Genomic DNA, 23,589 nt, shown 5'->3' on the forward strand with positions numbered 1-23,589 from the left:
ACTTATGCGTTCCAAATTTAATCTAACCTCCCAATTTCAATTGTTCCATTTTACTAAATCATCAGCACAAAAAAGGGGAACTCAGATGCACTTCTTGAAGCCTTTGAACACAATACTTTAAGTAATTGGTCCACATGTAGAAGGATTCGCTCATTTTACTCAACCAGTCGTCAAAATTAGTCCAATGGGTTATTTTAAAGGAAGCTCAATTTCAGTGCACTTATTAACATAAAACAATCTGGTGTTTAGTCATGCTCAATGGAACCATGAATGAATAAGGTGGACTTTTGAAAACCGAATTTAATGTCTCAATGGGTTCAGGATCAATCGCTCCATGGTTTAGTGAATTCAAACTAAAAGAATCCGGATACTCCCTTTGCAGTGATGGTATAAAGCGAAATGCCTGCGATCCAGTTAAACCATTCACAGGTACAATTGTGCTATAATCCTTAAATAGCCCGAGGTCGGTAGACTTTCATCAGCATCGAGTGGCAAGATTGTTACTCCTTAGTGCACAAGATCCCGTTTCCAGTAGTGAGGCCGTTTCCGAAGATAGTTTCCTAACTTTTGGTTCAATTCAATAAAGCAATTGGCTTAAATTAACCCTCGCGACAGACTTTGTCCCTAAGAAGGTTTGAAATTTTAAAAACAGCACTGTTCTGAGAAGGTGTCATAAAGGATAAAAAGGTGTAAAATATGACAATTAATCGGTACAAGAAAGAATAGTAAAAAACCAACTAGCTCCTTTGGTTTTTAAAGTGTACTTTTCAAGGATCACATTCTTTGTCTAACAGGCGGGATTAAATAATATTGGTTTCGGATTTTGTGCCTTTTGAGTAATACAAAGTGTGTAACGACCTGATATGCGAGGAGTAGAAGCTGATTTTGGTCCATCATACTGTCGCCTCTCATTTCTATTGAATTGGTACTTTTCCTACTGCAGTCCTTCATTAAGTCACGTCCGACCTTTATAGTATTTCTTCAAATTATCTTGTGCCAAACCTTCCATCCATTGTAATCTCAGTTGGTTCAAAACGGTAACCGTCAAGGAGGAAGAAACGAACCGAAGCTACAATTGGCAAATAGGCAAAATTCTATGCCTATGAACTCACATAGTCTGAGTGTATATGAAAATTACGAATATAGAAGGGAGTAAGCAAACTTTGGTGAAAATATTCACGCATGGTTTACGCTCTACCAACTCGGGCGATTTTTGAGCACATCATTGAGCACAGCCCTTATTGCTAAACAAAAAAACCTTCAGTAGTATGCGTTGCATGATGATATGATAAATAAATGCGGACTTTTTAGCTTTATTTCTTTTAAGGTGTCCACACAAGGTGTCGCAGTAATTCACCATACTACTCACGAAATTGCTTAGCAACATTTGCTGCAGCTGCTGTTTTGGTGGACCACACAGAACTACCCGAATTCGTTGTGACATGGACAATCAAAACCTCTCCATTAGCTTAACAACTGTAAACAAATTTTTACTGAAAAGCGAATGGTCACTCCTGATTTATTTACCCGCTTCAAGGCCTCATGCTTGTTTTGCGCCTCGACTTAGGCGAGTCGATGGTGCCCAGTCCGCCACGAGGTTCGTATTTACTGACCACCTCTGACCTAAAAGGTACATTTAAACAAACATGTATCACACTGTTATCAATTTTCCTACCATACCTTATCTGGAATCCGTAAACAATGCAAATGTGTCCCTTTGATCCCATTAAAGAAAAAGTTTTCACCCTCGAAATTTTTTGCACCAACTGATATTTATAGCTCCACTGATATCCACCAATTAAATGACCACAATAATAAAGTACTGTTATTTTGAATTCACTTAATGGACCGCAAGTTTTAACCTGAACCAAAGGAATCTTTTGTTGCAGGCAAAAGATGTTTAAACGATTTTGCCAAAGCTCACTTCGGAAGTGGTGAATCGAGGTGCTTCAAAATTTTCATAAGTGTTTGAATTTTTTATCCAGTCAATATATTCGGAAGAGTGCCCAACTCCCAAATCGGTGTCTACTAAGTATGGGCGATAACCACGCAAAAATGTGGGTTGTTGGCACAAATACGATAATTTAAATTTTATTAAATTCGTGCAATACTATGGGGCTGGAAACGTTGAGAAAGAAGTGTTGAAACAAGTTGCTAACATTGTACTGCTTTAGCCTCATTATATAGAGGAATTGAGACGATGTCTTCAACTGGAAGTGCCTCCTTGTCTCTCTAAAGCTGCACTTTGGCAAAGCCTAGAACAAGACAGCATTGCTGATTAAAAGACGCCGATTCCACTGGTCATTTGCAGTTGACAGGCACGTGACATAAGATGACATTTTTGCTAACTGGTGTCAATTTTCCAGCCTACGTCTTCGCAGCCGGGAGAAAGATCTTAAGTGTCTGATGTTCTTTTGCAAATGCGATACCAATTGCCCACTGGATGTGTACTGCTTTCAAATTGACATCTTGACGAAAAAATATCCGTGTGGATAAATAGGAAACAATTTTTCTAATCTTTTCCTAACTGATAACTTTTAGGCGCTAGAAATTATTGGAAATTAACTTAATAAGTCCCTTAAGACCTTCAAACACCAAGGGAAAATCAAAAAGTAGGGCAGTCAGACTACTCCTTTGAGCGTTTAGAGAGTAGAGCATGAGGAATAGGTGGATTAATGGGAAATTGAAGACACGCTTTACGAAGTCATCTTTATGTGATTGCGGCACCGCGTCTGGAGTACGTGAAACCGCACCACAGCTGCCCTAGTAGCCGAATCCCGTGCACAGAAAGTGGCAGCAAGTGACCTCAAACCATGGCATAGCAGTAATGCTCATTTTGTATAATCCAAGTTGTTTTGATAAAAAGCTTCGTCATTTGTCAAGACTATCTGCCAAATGTATTGGTTCCTGTAGGTCCTAAACTGCCACATTCAACGACTAACGCATCCGAAACAGAACTTGTAAAATTTTAATTTCCCCTCAATTTAGTTCTTCATCGTACACCCTTAAATGTATCATTTGAAGATTAAAATTTGAGTGAAGCATCTTATTCGTCCTCAAAATAATGACAAAGTGAATGCAACAGTCCGCTACCTATCTGCTGAATATTTTCTATGCAGAAACGAATCCATTAATCTCCATAAACTGGGGTTTATTGTCCATAGAATGTTGTTTGTTCGACTAAAACATATAAGTAGCATCATAAATAGTGGAACAACTTAGCTGGATAGCTTTTACTTAATCGTGATTTTAAACCCATTAATGATGAATAAGATGACGCAGCATATGCAACATTTAGAAGAGTGCTAATATTCAAAAGGATATTATTTCCACCGTAATAATGGCTAAGGGCTTATTGATGGATAGTTGTAAGTAGATTGGCGCCATCCGGTAATGTTATAAAAGTGCCATTGAAGTGTGATAGTTAGATAAAGTAAGAGTGCTCATCTACTCACTTCGGATAAACTCCAAAGGTCTGCAACAACATTTCAGTGAAAAATTGCACTCTGTCACTTAAACTTGAATTATAAAACAAATATTTGCCTTCTTCAAGGACAAATAGCTGTTGGGTCTACATTACCCACGCAGGCTCTCAAGTCGTAGAGATGTTATGTACCCGCTTCAAGTAATTTATGTGCATTTATAATAAGATCACACGCAAAGCCATACATATTTAGGGAGGAATAGAGGTCCACAATGAAATCTTGAACGGAATCGGTACGCTCAAAGAATATATATATTCATAACCAGAAAGCTCGTACGATGAGTTATGGAACCATTGAAGCATAGGAAAAATCTGTGATTCGAAAACTCACAAAACCGAGATTTGTAGGTAAGGTCAAAAGTTAACCTTAGCAAATCCAGATGCTGATGTAAAATGACTGTTTCCAGTGTGTCGATAAGTCTCCCTTTGAATGAAATAAGATAGAATAAAAAGTAGTTATAACGTAAGCCCACGTGCCTCCAAAAGCCAGCAACTGAAGGGTGCTCCTTGTGCTGGTACTGTTTAATCGAAACATCTTCATTAGGGACGCATCTTCATCTTTGAATTCGCTAATATTAACAGTCAATAAACACTATCCACTAAATCAGAAATTTTAAATTGGTTTTTTAACCACTCAGTAGTCTCATGCTATTGCAACATTGCCAACCAAGAAAGCGTTCTTCGACTTTTGATGTCCACTTTTATAGAAGCCAATATATTTCAATTAGTGACTCATTAAAATTCCACGGAAGGATTATAGTAGCCTTTCGAATTTAGTGAACCACTGAAGTGGATGAGAAAATCAGTCTAAATTGCCACCGACATTTGTGCACCAACTCGAACCGTACTGATTGCCGATTTCTAACCGCGCCGTTGTCACTGAGCATAAATACTGCTTTCCTACTCAATTCGAAGATAATGTTTGGTATCTTCTAGCCTGATTCTGGTCAACCTTGTGAAATACTTCAGCCGTCGTCGTAGTACCGTGCAATTTACTCGACTGGTTTATTTCAGCAGTATCCGTAACAATGCCTTTAAATTTTCTATTCCATCGTTTGATTTAACTGCATTCATATAAATTCATGTTTTCGACGATTCAATTAAATAGGGGGGTGAGGTGCGTTGACAACATCTTCCACTGATACACGTGGTGACTAGCCCAGTTTGAACCAGAGATGTGCCCCAACCCTACTAAAATAATCGCTAGAACGTCAGGGGCAATCATTTGCTGTAATTACGCGTAACTGGAGTCATAGACACTCAAATTCGCATTCAGGCGACCCAGCACGTGTAAAGTGACCGCTCCGATGGCTCTACCTATCGCTTATCAAACTGGAGGCTTCGACAGGATCCAGGTCACTGGCACACACAGCACTGGGTAATAAAAATTGATGACCCCGTTTACAACAACGGTAGATGCATTTATGACTAGTGGTCACCCTGTTTATAAGAGTAAGGTGGCAGTAGATTTCGTTCATAACAGGGTAGCAAGTTATTTGTAATTAAGTAGTTTTCTTCTCGTAAAATAAGAAAACGCCCGTAATTTTGCCACCAACTCTCAAAAAAATTTGGAAACTTCATAAATCTTAGACCCCTTGGTGGAAGTACTACAAACTTTGTTTACACAAATTTATTATTCGATTATGCCAGTGTAAATTTTAAGGATTCCTTAATTGGAGAATTGTTATACTTCTTGTGACATTAAATGTTTTCATTTGTTTCACTTTTGGTTTTGAATAATAAAGGCTCATCCCAGCCATAATCTCAGTCACCATTGTTTTTGTCGCAACCCAGTCATATCATTGTTTAGGCCTGGGTAAGCAGAAATCAAGGGTAAATGTTCAACTGCTGGTGTGCCACCGACAGCCAGGCTGTGATGCGCGAGAAGTCCACTAATTTCGGCACGCCCAAAATGCTGGAGAAACAGATCTGACGTATTAACGTGTGTGGTTGGCCAGTTGACCAGAGAGCTGCTCCTGATTGAGCCTGCTTTGATAGCTGTCCGCTCGTCTGTCTCGGGAGTTGGCAACGTCTCGTATTACCCCTCCATACGAATCGATCGGGTGGTGAGGGTTTAGGATGACCAAAGCAAAGGCAATACACTGACCCTTCTAACACTTTAATGAAAGTAAATAAAATGTGTGTTTAAATGTATTTCTGCATTGATTTAAACGAGATTATTACCATTCCTTGAGATTCATAAGAATCCAAATTGACTAGACCCCCCCCCCTGTATTTCAAAGCGAGAGCGTCTTATAATTACGACAAATTGTCATTCTTTTATGATTCAGTTCGTTTCTTTTTGTCTGATAAATAAGCTGGTGTATTAGTTATGAAAATCATTGTTCGTCCTATTCTTGAACTAATACGGTTTCTCAGGCATTGCAGAAGCATAAATAACGTGGTGCCAATCTGTAAGAATTTTTAATTAAGGATCGAGTAGACGAGAATGGCCTACTGTAGACCAAGAAAAAAGCGTTGAATCCTTAAGCTGAGCATACCAGACCCTGTTCTCACCCGACATGTCCTCCTCCCACGGTTTGGCACGGCCCCTGGTATTCTCATACTTTGATTGGTCGCCTTCGTGAAGACCAAAATTAGGTTTGCCTTACGTCTAGACCTAGCTTACAGTTGCTGACAGGACGACAAATCCTCCCAGCAGTAATAAACAAGGTAGACTGCTAGAAAGAATTCTTTCTTAAGTGCGTCGCGGATTCACCTACAGGTTTTACCATGGAGGTAATCTGTTTTTGGGAAAGTACAGCGATACTCATGGAAATAATGGTGAGAAAACGGAAATATTAACACAAAAAACACTTCAATTATTCCCACCGTAAAGAGTGGTTAAAATTCATCGTACCTGTTACTTTTGCTATTTATTGGTACGCAAGTCTGTGTGCCTAATTTTCTCACAGTAGCCATAACGAGGCAAAATGGACTAAGACTGCGAACGTCTTCCAATGCTCCTGAAGGGATTACAATCTTCAGGTGGGATATAGCAAGCTTATTAGCTGTATTTGAACGAATGAACACTGCATCAACATTTTTTCACATTTTTAGCACAAGACACATTAGTGTAGAACTTGTTAGACTTAGCAATCGCAGTGTTTATTCAAAAGGTAGATAATAAACTGGGTAGATATTTTAAAAACTGTTCTTGATTGTGGGCACTGCAAACAAATATAGAAACCAAAACGACTGCGACTCAGTGTATTACGGGACGCCAAGGGCTGGACTTCTATATAAAAGTGGTTTACCATTGGGATTTGGCGTCTATTACCACAGTGTACATGACGTGGGGAGACAACTTTTGACGGAAGGCTATTTTATAAACACTTTCAGAATGAAGAGTGTTAATGACTAATATGAAGATTTGGAGTTAAAATTGCATTGATTAAATAATTGCCACTACTCCATTTCCATGTTTGTTTTGATGTGGAAGTTTAAAATGACACTGGATATTACACAGACGCAGTTACGAATTTAAACGACTGGATTGACATGACTCGCATTCGACGCATTTAAATTTGTTACATCTACTGATTTTGATAACATTTAATGGAGTTCTCGTCATGAGCATATTCGTAAGAAACTTGTTGTGCTTTACGCTTTTTTGGACAACTTACTTGCTTATTTCAATGTGCGAGACTGTGAGCATACTGCTTTGCCAAACATGTGGCACAGAGCAACCAGAGCACCTCCATGGGATTGGTGTATAACAGTTGGCCAATCATTCTTTAGCAATATTCTGATTGGTTGCTCAGCAGTCAGTGTTCTAATAAGACATGCAAACTTTTGTGGCGCGGATCTGCGACGAATGTTGCCATAACGCCTCTGAATACGGAGAGCTCAGCATCATCCCGTATTTGGCTAAAAGAAATGAACGGAGCCTCATCACTTCAATTATTTTTACTCCTAATATTGTTTTCAATGCCATCATGTCTTTCAACTCCCGGTTTATTTAAATTTAGTCAGGCAAATGCGTTTATTGAAATCGACACACAACCCTTTTCATGCTCCAGAGATATTCAGAAACTTTTCTCGCTTTCATTTGATATCTACCCAAATACCAATTCCTCAATACTTTTTACGGGAATAAGCGGAAGTTTAATACCGGACAATCCATCAGAAAATGCTTCCGACAATTTTAACTACCTTGGAACTCTAGGCGGTCCCCTTGCTCTAATCATCTATACTGAGCGACCCTACTTCAGACTCGTGGTCATGCGACCAACAGACCATCAGGTGCGACTGTACCTTCATCATGCTTTTGGCTATTTTGATGTAAGTTGGAAAGACTGGCATAGAGTAGAAGTTCTATTCACTAGAACAGGATCCGTTCGAACGGAAATTAATTTCAAGGTTGATCAAAAGATTAATAGAGGTACTTTGCACACAGGCGATATACTTTGGCCTGACTGGGCGGAACTCAAGGCAAAGGCAGTCACTGAAACGAGCAAAGAACGACGATTTTACTTCAATGAGGCCTTCCTTGGTTTTCCCCCGAATGGCACAATGTCACGCTTTGCGACTGATACACTCATGAAATATCACGACGATATTCGATCTGTTATTGTCGGTGTTGGTGAAACTGATGGGTATAAAGAAAGTTTTGCCATAAAATTTGGACCCTTCCGTGGTGCGATGAAGTCCTTTCTCATCGCAAGTGAGTGTGCATGTGGGATGATAGGTGCCTTTGGTCCGAGGATGACACAGATTGGATCTGGCATTCAAATTCAGAGCGTTTGTGATGTGAGTGCAGTACCCCCCCTTAGTGCCAATATCTCCGGCTTCTGTCACAGCACTGTCAGTGGACTCCCTTGTGGGTGCGTTGGAACTGGAACTAGGCCCAACTGCTATTGTCCTCTCAAAAGCCACTGTAGCGCGCTGAAACCCTTCGGTAGGTTCGTGTTTCATCTCACGCCCTAAAACTACCGCTTCTAAGGCGCCGCACTGACTTTGTAAATAGTCATCAATGGCTTAATTGCGGGACAACGATGGCGCTGTCCCTTCAACACAGTTAAATAAATGAAGTACTACACCTCCATGCTCTGCACTTTGTTCCTTTGGTGAAACCCTAGGGACACAATGCTTAGTCAGCTTAAATATTTCAAGCGGCAATTCATACAAGATGACAATTGATTTAACTACCAACTTCATTCCTTTACCAGGACAGGGAATACACTTGAAACGGTCACTCATTAAGCCAATTTAGCTGGACGAAGAGCTGTTTACACTTCAATCAATCTACTTTTCCTAAATATTTGCGGATACGGATCCTAAATTCCCATTTTAACTTTATTTGACGTGTAAGGTTTGTCTTACGCCGTAAGTTAAAGTAGTAGCCAGTAATAAAACCTAAATGAACTATTTTGTCTCTGTGAAAGGATTCATGATAACTTTAATAGGCTTCTTCATGTTTACACTTTTAGGTTAATTACTTTTACGTTAGCGTTTTAAATCTAGAATCACTGTTTGACAAGCCTAGAGAAACAAAACCTGGGAAGGAATGATCTGTTCCTAATGTATATTACCTTAATGATAGAAAATGTGTTTCAGGTACTAAGCCATTAATTCAACAATGCACCGTGGCAAAATGGACAAAAATTAGTTGATCAGTGGTGCTGGGGCGCTGGCGGTGGTGTGCTAATAAATAGAGCGTCCTAATTAAGAATGGCGGCGGTGCGTGTGTGTTCGAAGCATGCCCACCCATGAATAGACTGTGAACACAATCGGTACAGAATAATTCCGCACTCATTCAGAACCTAAAAGTCCCAAAATATGTAACTGTTTACATCAAATTTAAAAAAATAAGTGTAAAATCAACATCGCTTTGAAATTGGCTTGTACAGTCCACCTTGAATCACACTTTATGCTCAGCCATAAATGCTTGGTCGCGTCCTTAAATTATGCAGATGAAATTGCAAGAAAAATTCCCCGTGATAATTGTCAACAGGCTTAAAAGAATTCACAAGCATAGAGAATCGATGGTAATGAATAGTTTATGTGGAAATTCCTCGTTGAAGCAGAATATACTAGAGGGACTCAAGGTCCTGAGTCACAGTTCCGTGCATCCTTAATGGAGTGACAACAGATGAGACCAAATTACACACCATGAAATTACATAATATAATTGTGCCAGCATAAGTGAACTGCTGGTTCCAATCAACTTATTTAAGGATCTCATAACAAGTACTTGTTTCCTTTCAGCTGCAACACAAGTGTATATCACATTGTTTTTTGCTTTACGTGTAAAAAATGTAATTATGAAAAGTTTGTTTTAGGTTTCAAATCCACACGTGTTGGATTACTTCAGAATGACTTCAAAATGCCAGCCCTGAGTGATGAAGTTAATCTCTCGGTCAACTACGTACAAGAACAGTCTTTAAAATTTCTCGCCGAAGGTCCTATCACTTACAATCACTTGGATTCGTGCTTTGCTAACATATTTCTCTGCGAAAAAAGTGCGTTCTAGTCATTCTTCTCATCCTTCTTGGGGAGACATACGGATGACTGCTTAATTATTTTGCAGATATCTCATACAAATTCTGGATGTTCGTTGACCCAGCCGCTCTGACAAACGGATCCTTCACGGTGATAAAGCATGCATCACATTGGAAATCCCCATGGTACATGCAAATCTCCTACAAAGGCCCTCCCAAGGGGGTTTCAGATCCCGAGCATATCATGAAAATCTCAGCTGAAATCCGAGCCCCGCCATATTTTACCTGGAACATTGATGGGTGCAACACTGGTCTTCGTGTTACACCCGGTCAGTGGCACCAAGTCACAGTACGTTGGGACAAAAAAACTCTCACCCTTTTAATTGATGAAAATCTTTGCTGCATCGCCAGTCAAAGAACTTTGGTTATCAAGGCAACCTCGGACCAGCGATTTGGTGCTCGTATCACTCCCTTCGTGTTTATCGGTGATCATAGGGTTCAAGACTTCATTTTTAATGGTGTAGACCTTCTCCCCACCTTCTTCCGCTATACTCAACTCGCGGACAGCCATGGAGGGTTAGCATTGACTCCCATTAACAACCAGAACGATTTCTACTCGGTTTTCCGGCTAGACCAGTCGAAACGACTCGCATCCATACGACTACCTGGCGTAAATGTCACCGTATTATATGTGAATAGAAAGCTCGTTGTGAACTCGAGGCAGCAGGAGTGCAGTGTCTTTCAGTTGCCAAAGAGTTGCGCCATCAGTGACTCATGCAGCGTGGAGGTGGAGCGCCGGGGCCCCAACATCACTGTGCTTAGTCAGAATCTGCTGCTGAACACCGAGGCTGACTCAAAACTGTGTAGTATGGTGCCACAGCAGATTAGTCAGACCGGTCTGATGCCAAATTCGCAAGTTCTTCTTTTTAATCGGGGACGCAGTGAATTACTCAGACGACACCTCATACGAACCAGTAAGTGCAAAAATTTGGTGATAATAAACGATTCCGTATCACGATAATGAAAGGCATTCTTGTCACACCCCACCTTGGTGTACCCAGAAAGTCAATGTAGTTATGTTTGGAAAGCAATATAATTATTTATTTCTGCTATCTCATAGTGACAGACTGCATTGTGACTGCATTTTGCAACTTAGCTGATAAATACACATTTAATCACACAGCTTGGCTGTGCACTTTCTCCAAACTTCCACATTTAATGTTCAAATTGTGGCAGGTACTTGTGATATTGGAGAGCCGATTCTGCTTGATGCTCATCCAAGCATTAGTTTCTTAAATTCAAGGGCTGCGTCCTGTTCCAATTTCGAACAACGCATCTATGGTCATTTGACATGACGCAACCCCCTCAAGGTGTGGTTAAATAGCATTACATAAGCAAAATAACGCTACTGGGTCACAAGACTTGTTTCAAGCTGAAAGAAGTGAATAAGAAAACGTACGTTTAAGTGTCATTTAATTATTAGAGCATTGAAATGCTTCGACCTTCCTAAGCAAACACCTTTTTTAATTGTCGGTCAGAAGGTGCTCAGTTAAGGAACTGAACCTCATTAGCAATCATTTGCACTGAGAGCTCTAAAATATTATGGCTTATCCAAATTCATCCATTCCAGCACATTTTCCAAGTCTGGACTGCAATTTCGACCATCCACAAATCAGTTCTAGTCACTCGCCTCTATATCTTGTTGGTATGTGCAAGCTGACGGAGGTATTTCCAAGCATCCAGGTGCAATTTGCTGACGGCCCATCAAAGCTACCTTTAAACGGGGTTTTGGTGACTTCATCGAGCCAATTAGTACTCCACCCTCTTGCGACCAATCTCGAATCCTACTGTCTCCGGGATCTCCAGTTGTGCCAATTCGGGCTGACTATGTCCTTCTGGATACTGCCTCTGCCCATCACTAAGGCATCCAAAGTCTGGCCTGTTTTGCGCCAAAGCGGACCGTCAGGAAGCCAACTGACAGTGGACCTTGTGCGAACTGATGGCCAATATAACCTGGAAACGATTGTCAGGAGTTTGCAAACAATTACCGCGGGAAGAGCGACATCAAAGTTATGGAGAATGAAAGCAAGTTGTTTTTAAATGCCTGAAATGGCTAGCTGCAGATTGCCAGACCTAATTTGGCGTTGGCTTGCGTTCGCATCAACTAAGTGAACTTCTGTTATAAACTCATAAAGCAGAAACACTGTTTAAAACGTCGCGGCTATAAATCTGCTGTTAAATTGATTCTAAAAGGTTATTTACTTATTTTGGTTGCATAAGTATATTAAACGTCAAAAACCATCAGCTACGCCAAAGTGTAGTTCGTCATGGATTTTTATATTATCTAAATGTTCAAAGTGGAGAATTTCGGCTTTGGGTGGCTAATTCAGAGATTAGAGAAAACTAAAGTGCAGACATGATTTGTATATGTCAATTAATGGCAATTTGTTATCAACAGGTTCTTTTAAAGACCGTCTAGTGCCGGTTTCATGGGTGAGCGCCTGTATTTATAACCATCGTAAATATTTTTGGATTCACCTCGCACTAAGACAAACATTATTTTTGGCTTGATGTTTCCAAACTTCTCCATGTAATGTTTTGCTCCTTTTCTTTAGGTCAGAATTACCGCAGCAGATAATTTATGGACGCTTGTGACTATTTCATGGTCGCACATTGCGGGTCTCTCAGTCAGACTCAATGGCACTCTAATGGGTGCCGCTAGAGAGTCTTATAGAGAGGTCTTGAGTTGGGCATTCCCCTTTGAAGAGGGACTCTGGTTCGGTCATCGCGGGAAGCCAGACATGGAAGAAGGCGTGATCATTGACAACTTTCAGTTCATCCCTGCGGAACTAAACTATCTGGCTTTCGTGAATCAGAAAATAGGTCAGTTCGAGCTTCAATAGATTTTCATTAACTCGGTGGACCCATCGTTAAGATAAATTTAATAAAAATGTCTCTTTTTCTCTTCCAGATGTTGAATTATCAAATCAGGGTCTGAAGCTTTGTAGATACAACACTTGTTTGGATAGTTCTTCGTGCTATCCCGTCCATCGCAATGACACCTCACTGGGAGAATTGTAAGCTTATGCACTGGAAACCAAATTTTATCGCATTAATTTATTTGTGAATGAAGTCTTCTTTGGAAGTTACCACAATTACCAATGATAAGAATATCATTCCACCTTAAGTCAGCAAAACAAGTTAAATGCAGTGGAGATTTGAATTAAAGTCTCCTAAATAAGAGTTAGGAAAGCTGAATTTGTGTGATACAGATACTGAGAGGTGCACTAGTGTTTGTTATTTTGACTTCGAAACCATAAAAGTACAAAGAATTAGTAGCCTGGCGGTAAAATAACGCTAGTTGAAACCACAAATATGCATCTGATTAGCTTGAAGGAATGTCGCAAATTGTGGATTAGCTAACAATGCAATGTCTTACCATTCATTCAATCCAAAAATTTGCTTAAAAAGGGGTCAACTTTTTTGTCTTTCCAAAAATTTTACAAGAAATGGGCAATAATCCTTCAGTCTTCTCTTGCGAAGGCGTCTCCAAGAGCCAAGACTTACGTCCAACGTAGGTGATTAGCATACCTCTATGGCCTTCAGACTCTAGGCCTGCTCATGCCTTCCTCCGTTAAGTTTGCATACTTAACGCAAGTACCCTCGACTTGGGATGGCAACAGCGGTTTTACGGCAGAATCCGTTCATTAAATCTGTTTCCCTTATTCGTTATTAAGGTAAAAAAATTAATGAGTTGCCATTAGGCACCAGACCTTTGATTGTCGCACAGTACATAATGGCTGTTAAAACTCGCACTGTTTACCAATCACTTACAGTGCCTCTTTACGGCCGTAGTTCAAAGCCTGGCAAACGAGTTGACATGTTTAGCATGTTTCCTAACGGCGTTCCATCTTCAAACGCCACGACCAATTTCACTCGTGTCTGGAGTCACGAATGCATGCCGCGTTTGTTAGATGATAAAACGCGCCATCAAAAGACGCCGCAAACGCATTGGCTGAAGTTTGAAACAATTAAACAGATGTAGGATGCTTTGAGCTGAGGATAATTGTTCTGTCAGATTTATGAGCAGCAGTTGAATTGCCTACTTTGGTAGGGCAATTGCTGGCGTCAAATCAGACTTGTAATGTATTTGGTCAATTTTTTCGAGGACTGCGCTACACTTACATACTTTCGCATTCGTTTTTGGTAGCCAGTCCATTTATGTAGGTCGCGAATGTGATTTCACTCAAACCCAAAAATTGCATAATTTAGGTGGGGAGAACTATGAAGATTATTCCACACTTTTCTAGTTAGGATCCGTTATTGAAATTAGTAATTTCCTCCTCCGTATAAACAACGGATTATTGTTCACATAAATTTTTTTTTATCGTTATCTAAACTGGAGGGATATTCGAGTTCACAAGGTCCGATCCAAACTAGTACACTGCTTTGACAAAAATGATGAGTATGATTGTTACACCAGTCAAGCTATCTATAAAAGAATATTAATATTTTAACCTCACACTTTCTTATTCCCTTGTACAATAAAAATGGGGTGAAAATGTGAATCTCGCTTCTCGCCTCTGCATGCGGCGGACCGCATAAAGATCTGGTTGCGGTGACATCTCCGTTGGTGACATGCTCCAGAGCTTGTTATCCGTCAATTAGATTAACTTAGGTTTCATTTTTGACAAAAAATGAGCTGATAGCTGTGTGCACCTGTACTGGTGCACCTGTGGCCTGCTATTCCTTTCAGTGTGCTGGATTCTTCATATGTCACCAAAAGCAAAGCTCACAATTCATCATTTTGATTTTTGACATGCTTATTTCTCTTAAAGTAGAACATGACCAAATACTTGAGGAAAGCGGAATCATATTTTTTCAACTGTCTTTTGTGCAGTTGCCGATGTGAGCATCCACTACGCGTATGCAAGGAACTTCCATTAATTCCCAAAAATTCTACGATTTCGTCACCGTCATCGCTGCTATTGCAAATTCAAAATTCACCAGCATCCTCTTCACCATCCCCAAAGACTACGACCACAATGCGACCCGCAAGCGAATCCCCACTTGCCGTGTCTAAACCCTTTTCCGTCGCAAATCACGCCCCAAACGAACACACTGACATGATTGAATTGCATGGTTTAGCACCACAGTCGCCAACGCAAAGAAACAACGTTTCCTCCACGCCTCGGTGCAATCCACCATGCCAAAATGGTGGGAAGTGTGTGATCTCAATAACTAATGGTGAATTTATATGCGACTGCTCTGAAACCGCCTTCTGGGGAGGTGACTGTTCGCGTGGTAAGTAATATGGATGTCCGCGTGTTGGCGTGTTCTTACCCTGTGAGACAAATAAAACACCAAGAACAGTTGTTCCAGTAAAGGTCACAACATTTTTAAAATAAAAGCTCTTATTGCGTAAGCTGGGCTAATTGCATAAATTTTAAAACACCGACTTGACTACAGCAAAATTCCAAACCGTTTTTCCCCCTCTAATTATAGAGCATGTCGGTTGGCTCACTCAGGATGAAGGTGGACTTGGCATCGAGCCACACCCCAAATTGTTCGCAATCTATGGAGCAGTGCACAGTAATAGTAAACAACGATTCATTTTTCGAACTCAAATTCTTAAAGGACTGGATTTTGCCCCGGACAAACATATTCGGAAGTCTGTGATTCAGCCTTTATTAGCCAAACAAATGGCGCTCTTAACCGTTAAAAGTGAATTCTTTACCTATAGACTAGTCACGGTACGTTTCATTCCCGCAATATTGGTAAAAATTTACTGTTTGTGCTAGACTTCCCATCATAGTACTGCTCACTCGACTTCCCAGTAACTTTGTTTTGCCTTTTCTTCAGGACCACATGCTTAGTTGTTTGATAAAATGTGGTGCTAGTGCTTAGTCTGAGAAATAGCCGGGTAATGCGCATTGTCTTTCCCCTACGATGGGTAATAGTATGCTTTGGTCAGCATGGCCTTTGGGTCGTCTACTTTAATTTTTAATCGGTAATAAGTGGAAAACATTGGTAGTTTTACTACTAAAACTAGCAAATAATCATTTTTTAGCATCATCTTTTCAAATAGGCTTTTTATGAATCCCTTCTCACCTAAAGTTAGGTCTTTCAATAGCATGCGTAGATCGCTCAAACGGTGTGCCCAGTGGTTAACAATATTTGCTTAGTAACCGTTGTAATTGGCGATTCGTGACGAGCTAAAATATTCACATGAACTAAAAAAAGTACGCTGAATTAACCAGGCAGGTCCAATTTGCGGTTAGTCAGAACAACTAAGGAGAAGCATGCCTTTGATGAGATTAAACAGGTACCAAAACCCATTGTTATCTAAGTAAAAATTATGTTGCGTTTTAACTTTTTATTTCAACACAATTATCATTCACTTTTGCTTCTATTTAGTACATCTTTAAACCTTATAATTACTGGATGTATACCAAAATCACTAGTTAAAATTACCAGATTACTTATATATTGCGATTGAAGGATATTTTGAAGAATGGAGAACCTACTTTAATTCCTTCGTTTCTGTAGAACACATGAGTTATGCTTTGCTGACCTCCCAGTACACTTTACCAAGTCAAATGAAATTACTGTCCATATTTTTCCGTATTATTTCATTCTCGCAACTCACATCGTAGACCAATTGCGATCTCTTCCTCGTCACTGAAGGCGATGCAACATCATCGCAAGCTCAGTTGATTCCATGTGCTCAGAACAGCAGGCTTAAGTTGAACGATGGAGCTCTTCACGTTGTTGAGGTGGAGCACCACGACGTCTTCTTGCGCGCAAAAGTGGACGGTGTTGCTGTTTATCCAGCCAAAGCGATGTTACGGCCCTGTGACAGTTGGCTCTTTTTCGGCCTCGATCCTCACACGAACAGTGAGTGATGTCATTCGTGTTCACTCCATTTTTTGTGCTACAACATTTTAAAGCGTACAGTGCAACCTTCGTGTTTTGCTTTAATCACAGAACCGAAGTTTGGGCACATTGTTGGTTAGTAATTAGTCAATACGCTTGAAGTCTTTTTGCTTTACCCCAAAATTAAAATCCTTATAAATTAACGAGGATATTCCCAGTCTAAGGTTTAAACACTGGTTTGTAGACCTCACCTATGAGAAAAAGATGATACCTGATAGCAAGGAGGCCAGGCCCTCGTTCGACAATGTGTTTCTCGGGTCATGGCCCGACGGTGAGGAGGAATTCAAGGGAGCCATCGGAGGTGCGTATTGTAATGTGGGAAAATGGACAGATTCCCTAAATGAACAAGGAAACTGAAACAAGCCTTATTCAGCTGTCAGTATTTTAAAGCTAGATCAAAGTCCAAGCATCAAAATATTTTTTTTCTTTGAAAGGCTACATAAGACGCAAAACCTATGCAGAGTTCAATTTTCATTTTTGCTTCCGGCTTCCTTAAATACAGCCTTAAAATATAGTTGAATTATTGTACCTTTTCTCTAAATAGTTTTAGTTTACAGTTAATTTCCGATAATATTATATATATATATATGTATATATGTATGGTTTTACAGTTTCAGCGGAACCATAGCCCTCTCTCCATGCAATAACATTTTAATTGTTTCTGCCTTCTAGTAGGGGTAGCATTTCAAATGTTACTTTTCTTGATATAAGTAACAATATTAGGTTGACAGGCTACTAGTCGAAATATTTCATTGAATCACCGAGAAACCAGCGTGGTAAAATATTACTATTATTACTTTAGCTCAATAAAAGAGGAATAGATAATTAAGTATCAGAAATTTAAAAGTAGGCTGCTCTTTAAAATCTGTTACAGGGTGGGTAGTAGATGACGAGGAGATGATTATGCCTATTACTATGGAGCCGAAGGATACTCCCAACACACTGTACCGTCTGAACAGGCGTTTCGACTTATCCAATGGTGACTTCTATTGGATTAGGTTGAATTCCCTCAGCCCCGTCACCGTTCTCGTGGATGGCGGTGAGTGAAAGACGGGTTAGTCATCCCCACGAAGCGTCCATCGCGGTCGGTCCATTAATGTGTAATATTCATTCGGTTGTATTTTTTTCAGTCAGAATAATTTGAAATAGGTGTTGTCCAAAACACACACACTGTTGGTGAAACCGCTAAAGTGTAAAGATAGCTTAGCATGCCATTTTAATGAAATGATGGAGGGAGAATTAATGAGGAAGCTAACTGTAGACACACGGAGAATACGTTTGTATTGTGCATAAATCACTTAAATTATCCTAAATTAGTAGGTTGTTTAACACAATTTTGTGGAATGTTGTAGACATTCATTTCTTTTAAAGGCATGGTAGGAATTAAGTTTGTGAAAATCAGATTTCGAGATTCAAGGTATATGTTTGCGATTACAAAGCATAGCAGCAATCATGGCTAAACATATTTATTGAAATCTCCTGCGAGATCTGAATTTGTGTAGTCCATGCATGTAAAAAAGTTTTGTTTAAGTTGTGTGCGTATTCCGATTAATAATTTTACGAGATTACTTAATAAGATAGCAAAAACGCTTAAATATTTCCGAAAAAAGCGTTGCATGCATTATGTAGTTTTCACCCTACCTATACTTATTTTCGGTTATTTACAATCTGGTGATTTGCACAAGTTTTTTTCCCTACGCCAATAGTTGATCGTTTAACAAACTCCCAAGGGTATGCGTCGAGGCACTTGTATAGCCGGCTGTCGTATTTGCATTGAAGGGGCGATATACCGGACATTTCAGCATGCGCCTACGGACCAAGACTTTTATACTCTCAGACTAACCATCTAAAATAATCAGGGGTTTTTTCATTTAAACAAGTGAAATTGGGTGCTTCTCTTTTTAGGTTTTAGTTTCAAAAGTAGGCAGCAATTTTTTTTACACGGGAGTCCTCGGGTGGACTGCCAGGCACCGTTCAACATCGCTTATGAAACCATGCAGCAGTACGGCGCTAAAAGAGCTAGCACTTTCTGCTGAAAAATTTTCACCAAATAAGTAATTTTAATGAGTAATTTTACAACTAATTAAATGCAGAGCGTAAAATAGATCAGCATTCACGAATTTTCTTTTAAGAAGAAGTTGTACTTGTCTGCCTCTAACAATACTAATTTTGACCATACCGAAGTGTTAATCACTGATAGATAAATGAAATTGTCTCATGGTCATTGTTTAGCAAATTGTTATACAAAGTTGCCCTTGAATGTCCTATTGTGCGGTAGATAAAAGAAAGCTCTCTTGTACTAATGCAGTGGTCAAGAAGACTCCAGCAGATTCCTCCAATACGGTGTGGTTCTGGGCCGTTGGCTGCATTATTTTGGGTCTGCTTCTGCTCCTCTTCATCTGCTGGGCCTGTCTCCGTATCCGTGGTCAAAGGGAGGCCGACAGAAAGGTGGCCTGGCGCCGCAGTTACGCACCCTTTAAGCCCATGATGACCAAGTCGCCGTCATCAACCAGTCAGCTCTCCTCCAACTACTTGATGCATCCACTGAAGGGCAAAGAGGAAGCCCTCTCCACATTGATAAACGGCAGCTATACATCACCCAAACTGTATAGACTTAAGGCCTGTAGGTTTACGTCGGTTAAAAGCCGGTTCGCCTTAAAAGGTTGATCACCCTTTGCATTTGTAATTACGGTATTGCTCAAAGAGGATTATAATGAAGCGTTAACAACTGGTGCACTTTCTTTGATAAGGCAATAAAACTTAATTTATACAATTACCTTTAAACTTGAAATTATCCCAAGGTCATTGCGTTTGGTATGCACTAGGCATTTTCATTAGACGTAATCAGTTTACTTTTAGACACAACTCCTTATAACGATGCTTCGGCATTGCCAATGGACAACCTTTGGCGAGCAAGGGTGCTGACTCTTCGGCCTTCCATTAGGTAGGTATTTCATTCATTTTTTAACATAGCATCTAAAGTGGATCTAACTTGGAATGATTACTTAAAGTTAAGTCGGATTGATAGGTCGTCTAGACCGAAAATAGCAACACCTTTTGTGAGTTTCTGTCTCTGCTCTAAACATGCGTTGTAAAAAAGGATTTTCCATTTCAAATGTAGATTAACTTGGCATGCCTTTGTGTCTGCTAAGGTCAATGTCTAATAAAGCGAAAATGGTTTATATTGGTCTAGAAAGAGAAAAATGTAATAGATTGTGACTTTTCTAAATGATACTTATTAGTGTATTAGGGTAAAACATCTTTGTGTCCAATAGGACCCAAAGGCCGAATGGCCGACTTTTATAATACACTAATGTGTTGTTCGGATGGGAAGTCAAGGTGTAGCTGTGTGCTTTAGTTGCATCTCTTGCCGCACTTTAAAATTCAACCAAGTCGTGGGAAAGAACATGCGCCTGTAGTACACAACTCACGATTATATAACCTTTGCCTTTCTTACCAAAATCTCAAAAGCTCAATTTTCTGTCTAAACAGACTCGGAAGTATTGCTAGCTCGTGGTCTCCCACTGCAACATCGACTACCAGTCTCTGCCCCTACGACGAGTCGGATGATGTTGAGGAAATCATTGTCACTCCAAATGGCGATTCGGTGATCACACTGGCCACAAACCACGGCATCTCTGTCAAACAATGGAACACCTCTGTGGGTATTCCTGTTTAACAGCATGCTTGGGGACTCGCACCTTTTACCCTGCCAATGCATGCGAATATAAGCCAATACAAGACCTCAGCATAAAAGCTGATCGCTTCTATAACTAAAATGAAAAATTTTCTAATAAATTGAAGTTGCAATGCGAGAAAGTGAGAAACGATTACTAACCAAACGCCAAACTGGTCAGTGCGCTTAACCTTTTCTGGCTAAAAGCATTGCCGATAATAATGGGAATTCTGATAGCCCATCCACACCAGAGGAATGTCAGCACACGTACATACAGCAAAACTTTAGAAGTGGTATAAAATAGTGCCTGTTTTACGATAAAAAATCCCACTTAAACGGCCTCACAGTCTCTTCTAGCAGCCCACACCACTACCATTGCTTAAACAAATTCTGAAAATCGCGCATCCAAATCCCACGCCTTTCTTTGATGGCCCTGAAGTGCCTTACATGGGAATTTTATGGAGTTTCGTCGTTCACTTTTGCAGAGCTATTCAAAGGATTGAAGCACTCGCAATTTTCGTTCTTTCGATTGAACTGAGTAGGGACATGAGGCCAGTAGGACCATTAAAGAGACAATAGTTAAGTTAATCTAAGAAGTTTCTATGAAGATGTTTCTTTTACTGCAAAGTGTACTAGTTAGAATGTGCATCATACCTTATTCTTAGCTTAATTGCTTAGACAAGTTCTTAACGCTAAAACACTACAAAAAAAGCAACCAAAAGGTTCCTGAAACCGTCAGTTTTCTTGTCAATAAGACTTCTGTTGCATTTCCCTTGGCTAAAATTTGTTCTGTAAACGATCAGAAAGTAACAGCTTTCATTCTTTTGGTACAAAGATCGCAAAACTACCGGAGTCTGCCTTAACTACTGATCCTAGCAAATAGCCCTACAACTTTTTTATACTTTCAGCATTAATGCTTTATTCTCTTTCTTTTGATAGGATGGCAGCTGTCACAGGGAGATTTTGTTTCAACCCAAGGGGCAGTCAGATACTAGGCCTTTTGGAATTATGTCGCTCCACGAAAAGAACGGTCTCTTGTTTGCAGACGAGGAAAATAATGCACAGCTCCATCCACTCAATGCCGACTTGCCATCGTCTACAGTGCAATTGCCTTCAACTATATGGGGCATGTTCCCCATCGGTGATCTTGTTCTTTTCGTCACCGCTTCCACGGCTAATGCCACAAAGGACTTTTTTGCATCACTCCACTTCTGGTCACCAACCTTCAAGGCTCTGGTGATACAGAGTCGACTAAGAGTCAAACCCTCGTGGCAAAAGAAAGGCTACCTCCCACAGGACGCTAAAAGGTTGCAGCCTCTTCTAGGTCCCAATCAAAAAAATCTCCTACTTTGCTGGCTGTGTTCCAGTTCTGAAGACTACTCCTTCTCCATAACAGTCAACCTCTCTGCAGTTCATGAGGAATTAAATATCAATGCGAAACCCTTGGTCACATTGGATCCGCATATTTCAGCAACACTACTTAGACACCCAATGAATTTGCATAAAACAACTTTTCTCACAGCAGATATTGCTGTCACTGGTAAGTGTTCAAAATCTTTGCAGTGTTTAATAAAGTGTTTAGGAAAGGTCATACGTGAGTTTATGTTTTAGGCGATACCCATGGCACTCTGCACATCTGGGATGTTCAATCCGGCACAACATACCGTTCTGTGCAGAGCGACCCCATTCCCATAGATGGTCCTCTTCTCAAAAATCTAGCACAATATGATTTTTCTCATCTAACCGTAGCAGAGGAAGCCGGTCCCATCACTGCGCTAGCAGCGACAGAGCCCAAGCGAACCGAGGCTGGCAGCTTCACTTGGTTCTGCTCGGGTGATGACTCCGGGTGCGTGGTAGTGCGGCGATGCATGACCACGGCCAACGGTGCGTCAAGAAACGTCGCCACGAGGATTCATGCGAAATTTCGGCCCTCTTTTCACACCAATCTAACCTACTCGGCGGATAGTGTTACATGCGCGCGCTTGCTGAGTCGCTCCCAATGGCGGACGAATAAACCGGAGGCCTTCCTGGCCACTGGAGATCTTTCGGGCTGCATTCGCGTTTGGCTGCTGCCTCAGTGCACACAACTAGCTCAGCTCTCCGCCTCCTGCGAGTCTGGCCTCCGAGACCTTGCGCTCACGCAGTCGAATCCCTCTACGACCCTTGCAAACCAATGGTTGCAGGTAGTGGGGTTGGTGCGACGTGAAAAATGCGTTGGTCCCAGCTACGAGCACGGACGTGTAGTCGTAATTCACTTGAGTGCGAGGGAGGAAAACGGCGTGCCCAATGCCATGCACAGCCCCCGCATCAGAATTGTGCACAAGGTGTAGATATTGGCAAGTCACATTGACGCTGCTACTACTACCACCATCACCGCCACTACTACTATCACAACCAATCGACAACTTCTATTCATATAATTTTATTGTTTTTTATTTCGTATATATTTCCAAGATGACGATTATGTTTAGTGTTTTTGTTCGGTTCGAATGCAATGCTCTCTATGTATCACTGATTTTCTGCCATTTTCTGTAATTAGGTTTGGTTTCCACTCAAAATGACACTGAGCCGGATTACCACCCATCTAAACTGAATGGGCTCAGGCCTCAATGCACACTCACTCATTCATCACAAAAACTATTCAAAACGGTTTTTGCTGCTAGTTTGAAAGATATGTACAAGTGAATATGCATCCGTTTAAAAAAACTTATTGTTTTAAAAACGACATCAGAGAAAAATTAAGACTTATTTTCCTTGCCAGCTTCGTATCCCGTAAAACTCCATCTGGAAAGTTGGAAAGTAGTGCGGATGACTCACCTCCGGACAAAAAAACATTCTTGGCCAAAAGATAGAGACAATTTCCCTTACATCATCGCAGTTGAAAGCCGCATTCGTACTTTCTTTTTTAAGAACCTGGGTCTAGTTTGATAGAAGTTATATGTGTTATAGAGAATATTTTAACCATAATTTGCACCCAAACTTCCTTGTGAGGTTGTGCCGTTCCAATGTGTTTTGTAGATTTTAGTAAGCTTATTTAAATTCCCATCTTG

The 23,589-nt window shown here is 40.5% G+C and overlaps 2 protein-coding genes across 2 annotated transcripts; both read left to right on the forward strand. All coding sequences in view use genetic code 11, as the record gives it.

Moving 5' to 3' along the window:
* Positions 1 to 1,542: 1,542 nt before the first annotated feature.
* On the forward strand, positions 1,543 to 8,375 carry EGR_06468 (hypothetical protein; the record flags this gene model as incomplete). Its single annotated transcript, XM_024495717.1, has 4 exons — positions 1,543 to 1,597; positions 7,653 to 7,768; positions 7,847 to 8,150; positions 8,260 to 8,375. The coding sequence occupies 4 exons, from the start codon at positions 1,543 to 1,545 to the stop codon at positions 8,373 to 8,375; spliced, it is 591 nt and encodes a 196-aa protein (XP_024349878.1).
* A 1,661-nt stretch (positions 8,376 to 10,036) lies between these two features.
* EGR_06469 (hypothetical protein) lies at positions 10,037 to 22,869 on the forward strand (the record flags this gene model as incomplete). Its single annotated transcript, XM_024495718.1, has 14 exons — positions 10,037 to 10,901; positions 11,558 to 11,952; positions 12,543 to 12,810; positions 12,899 to 13,004; positions 14,828 to 15,231; positions 15,433 to 15,680; positions 16,584 to 16,824; positions 17,048 to 17,164; positions 17,738 to 17,902; positions 19,172 to 19,486; positions 19,723 to 19,807; positions 20,356 to 20,524; positions 21,479 to 22,079; positions 22,151 to 22,869. 14 exons carry the CDS (start codon positions 10,037 to 10,039, stop codon positions 22,867 to 22,869), a joined length of 4,698 nt encoding a protein of 1,565 aa, XP_024349879.1.
* Between the last annotated feature and the right edge of the window lie 720 nt (positions 22,870 to 23,589).

This window comes from Echinococcus granulosus, assembly GCF_000524195.1.
Source record: "Echinococcus granulosus chromosome Unknown EG_S00057, whole genome shotgun sequence".
Lineage (NCBI taxonomy): Eukaryota > Metazoa > Platyhelminthes > Cestoda > Cyclophyllidea > Taeniidae > Echinococcus > Echinococcus granulosus.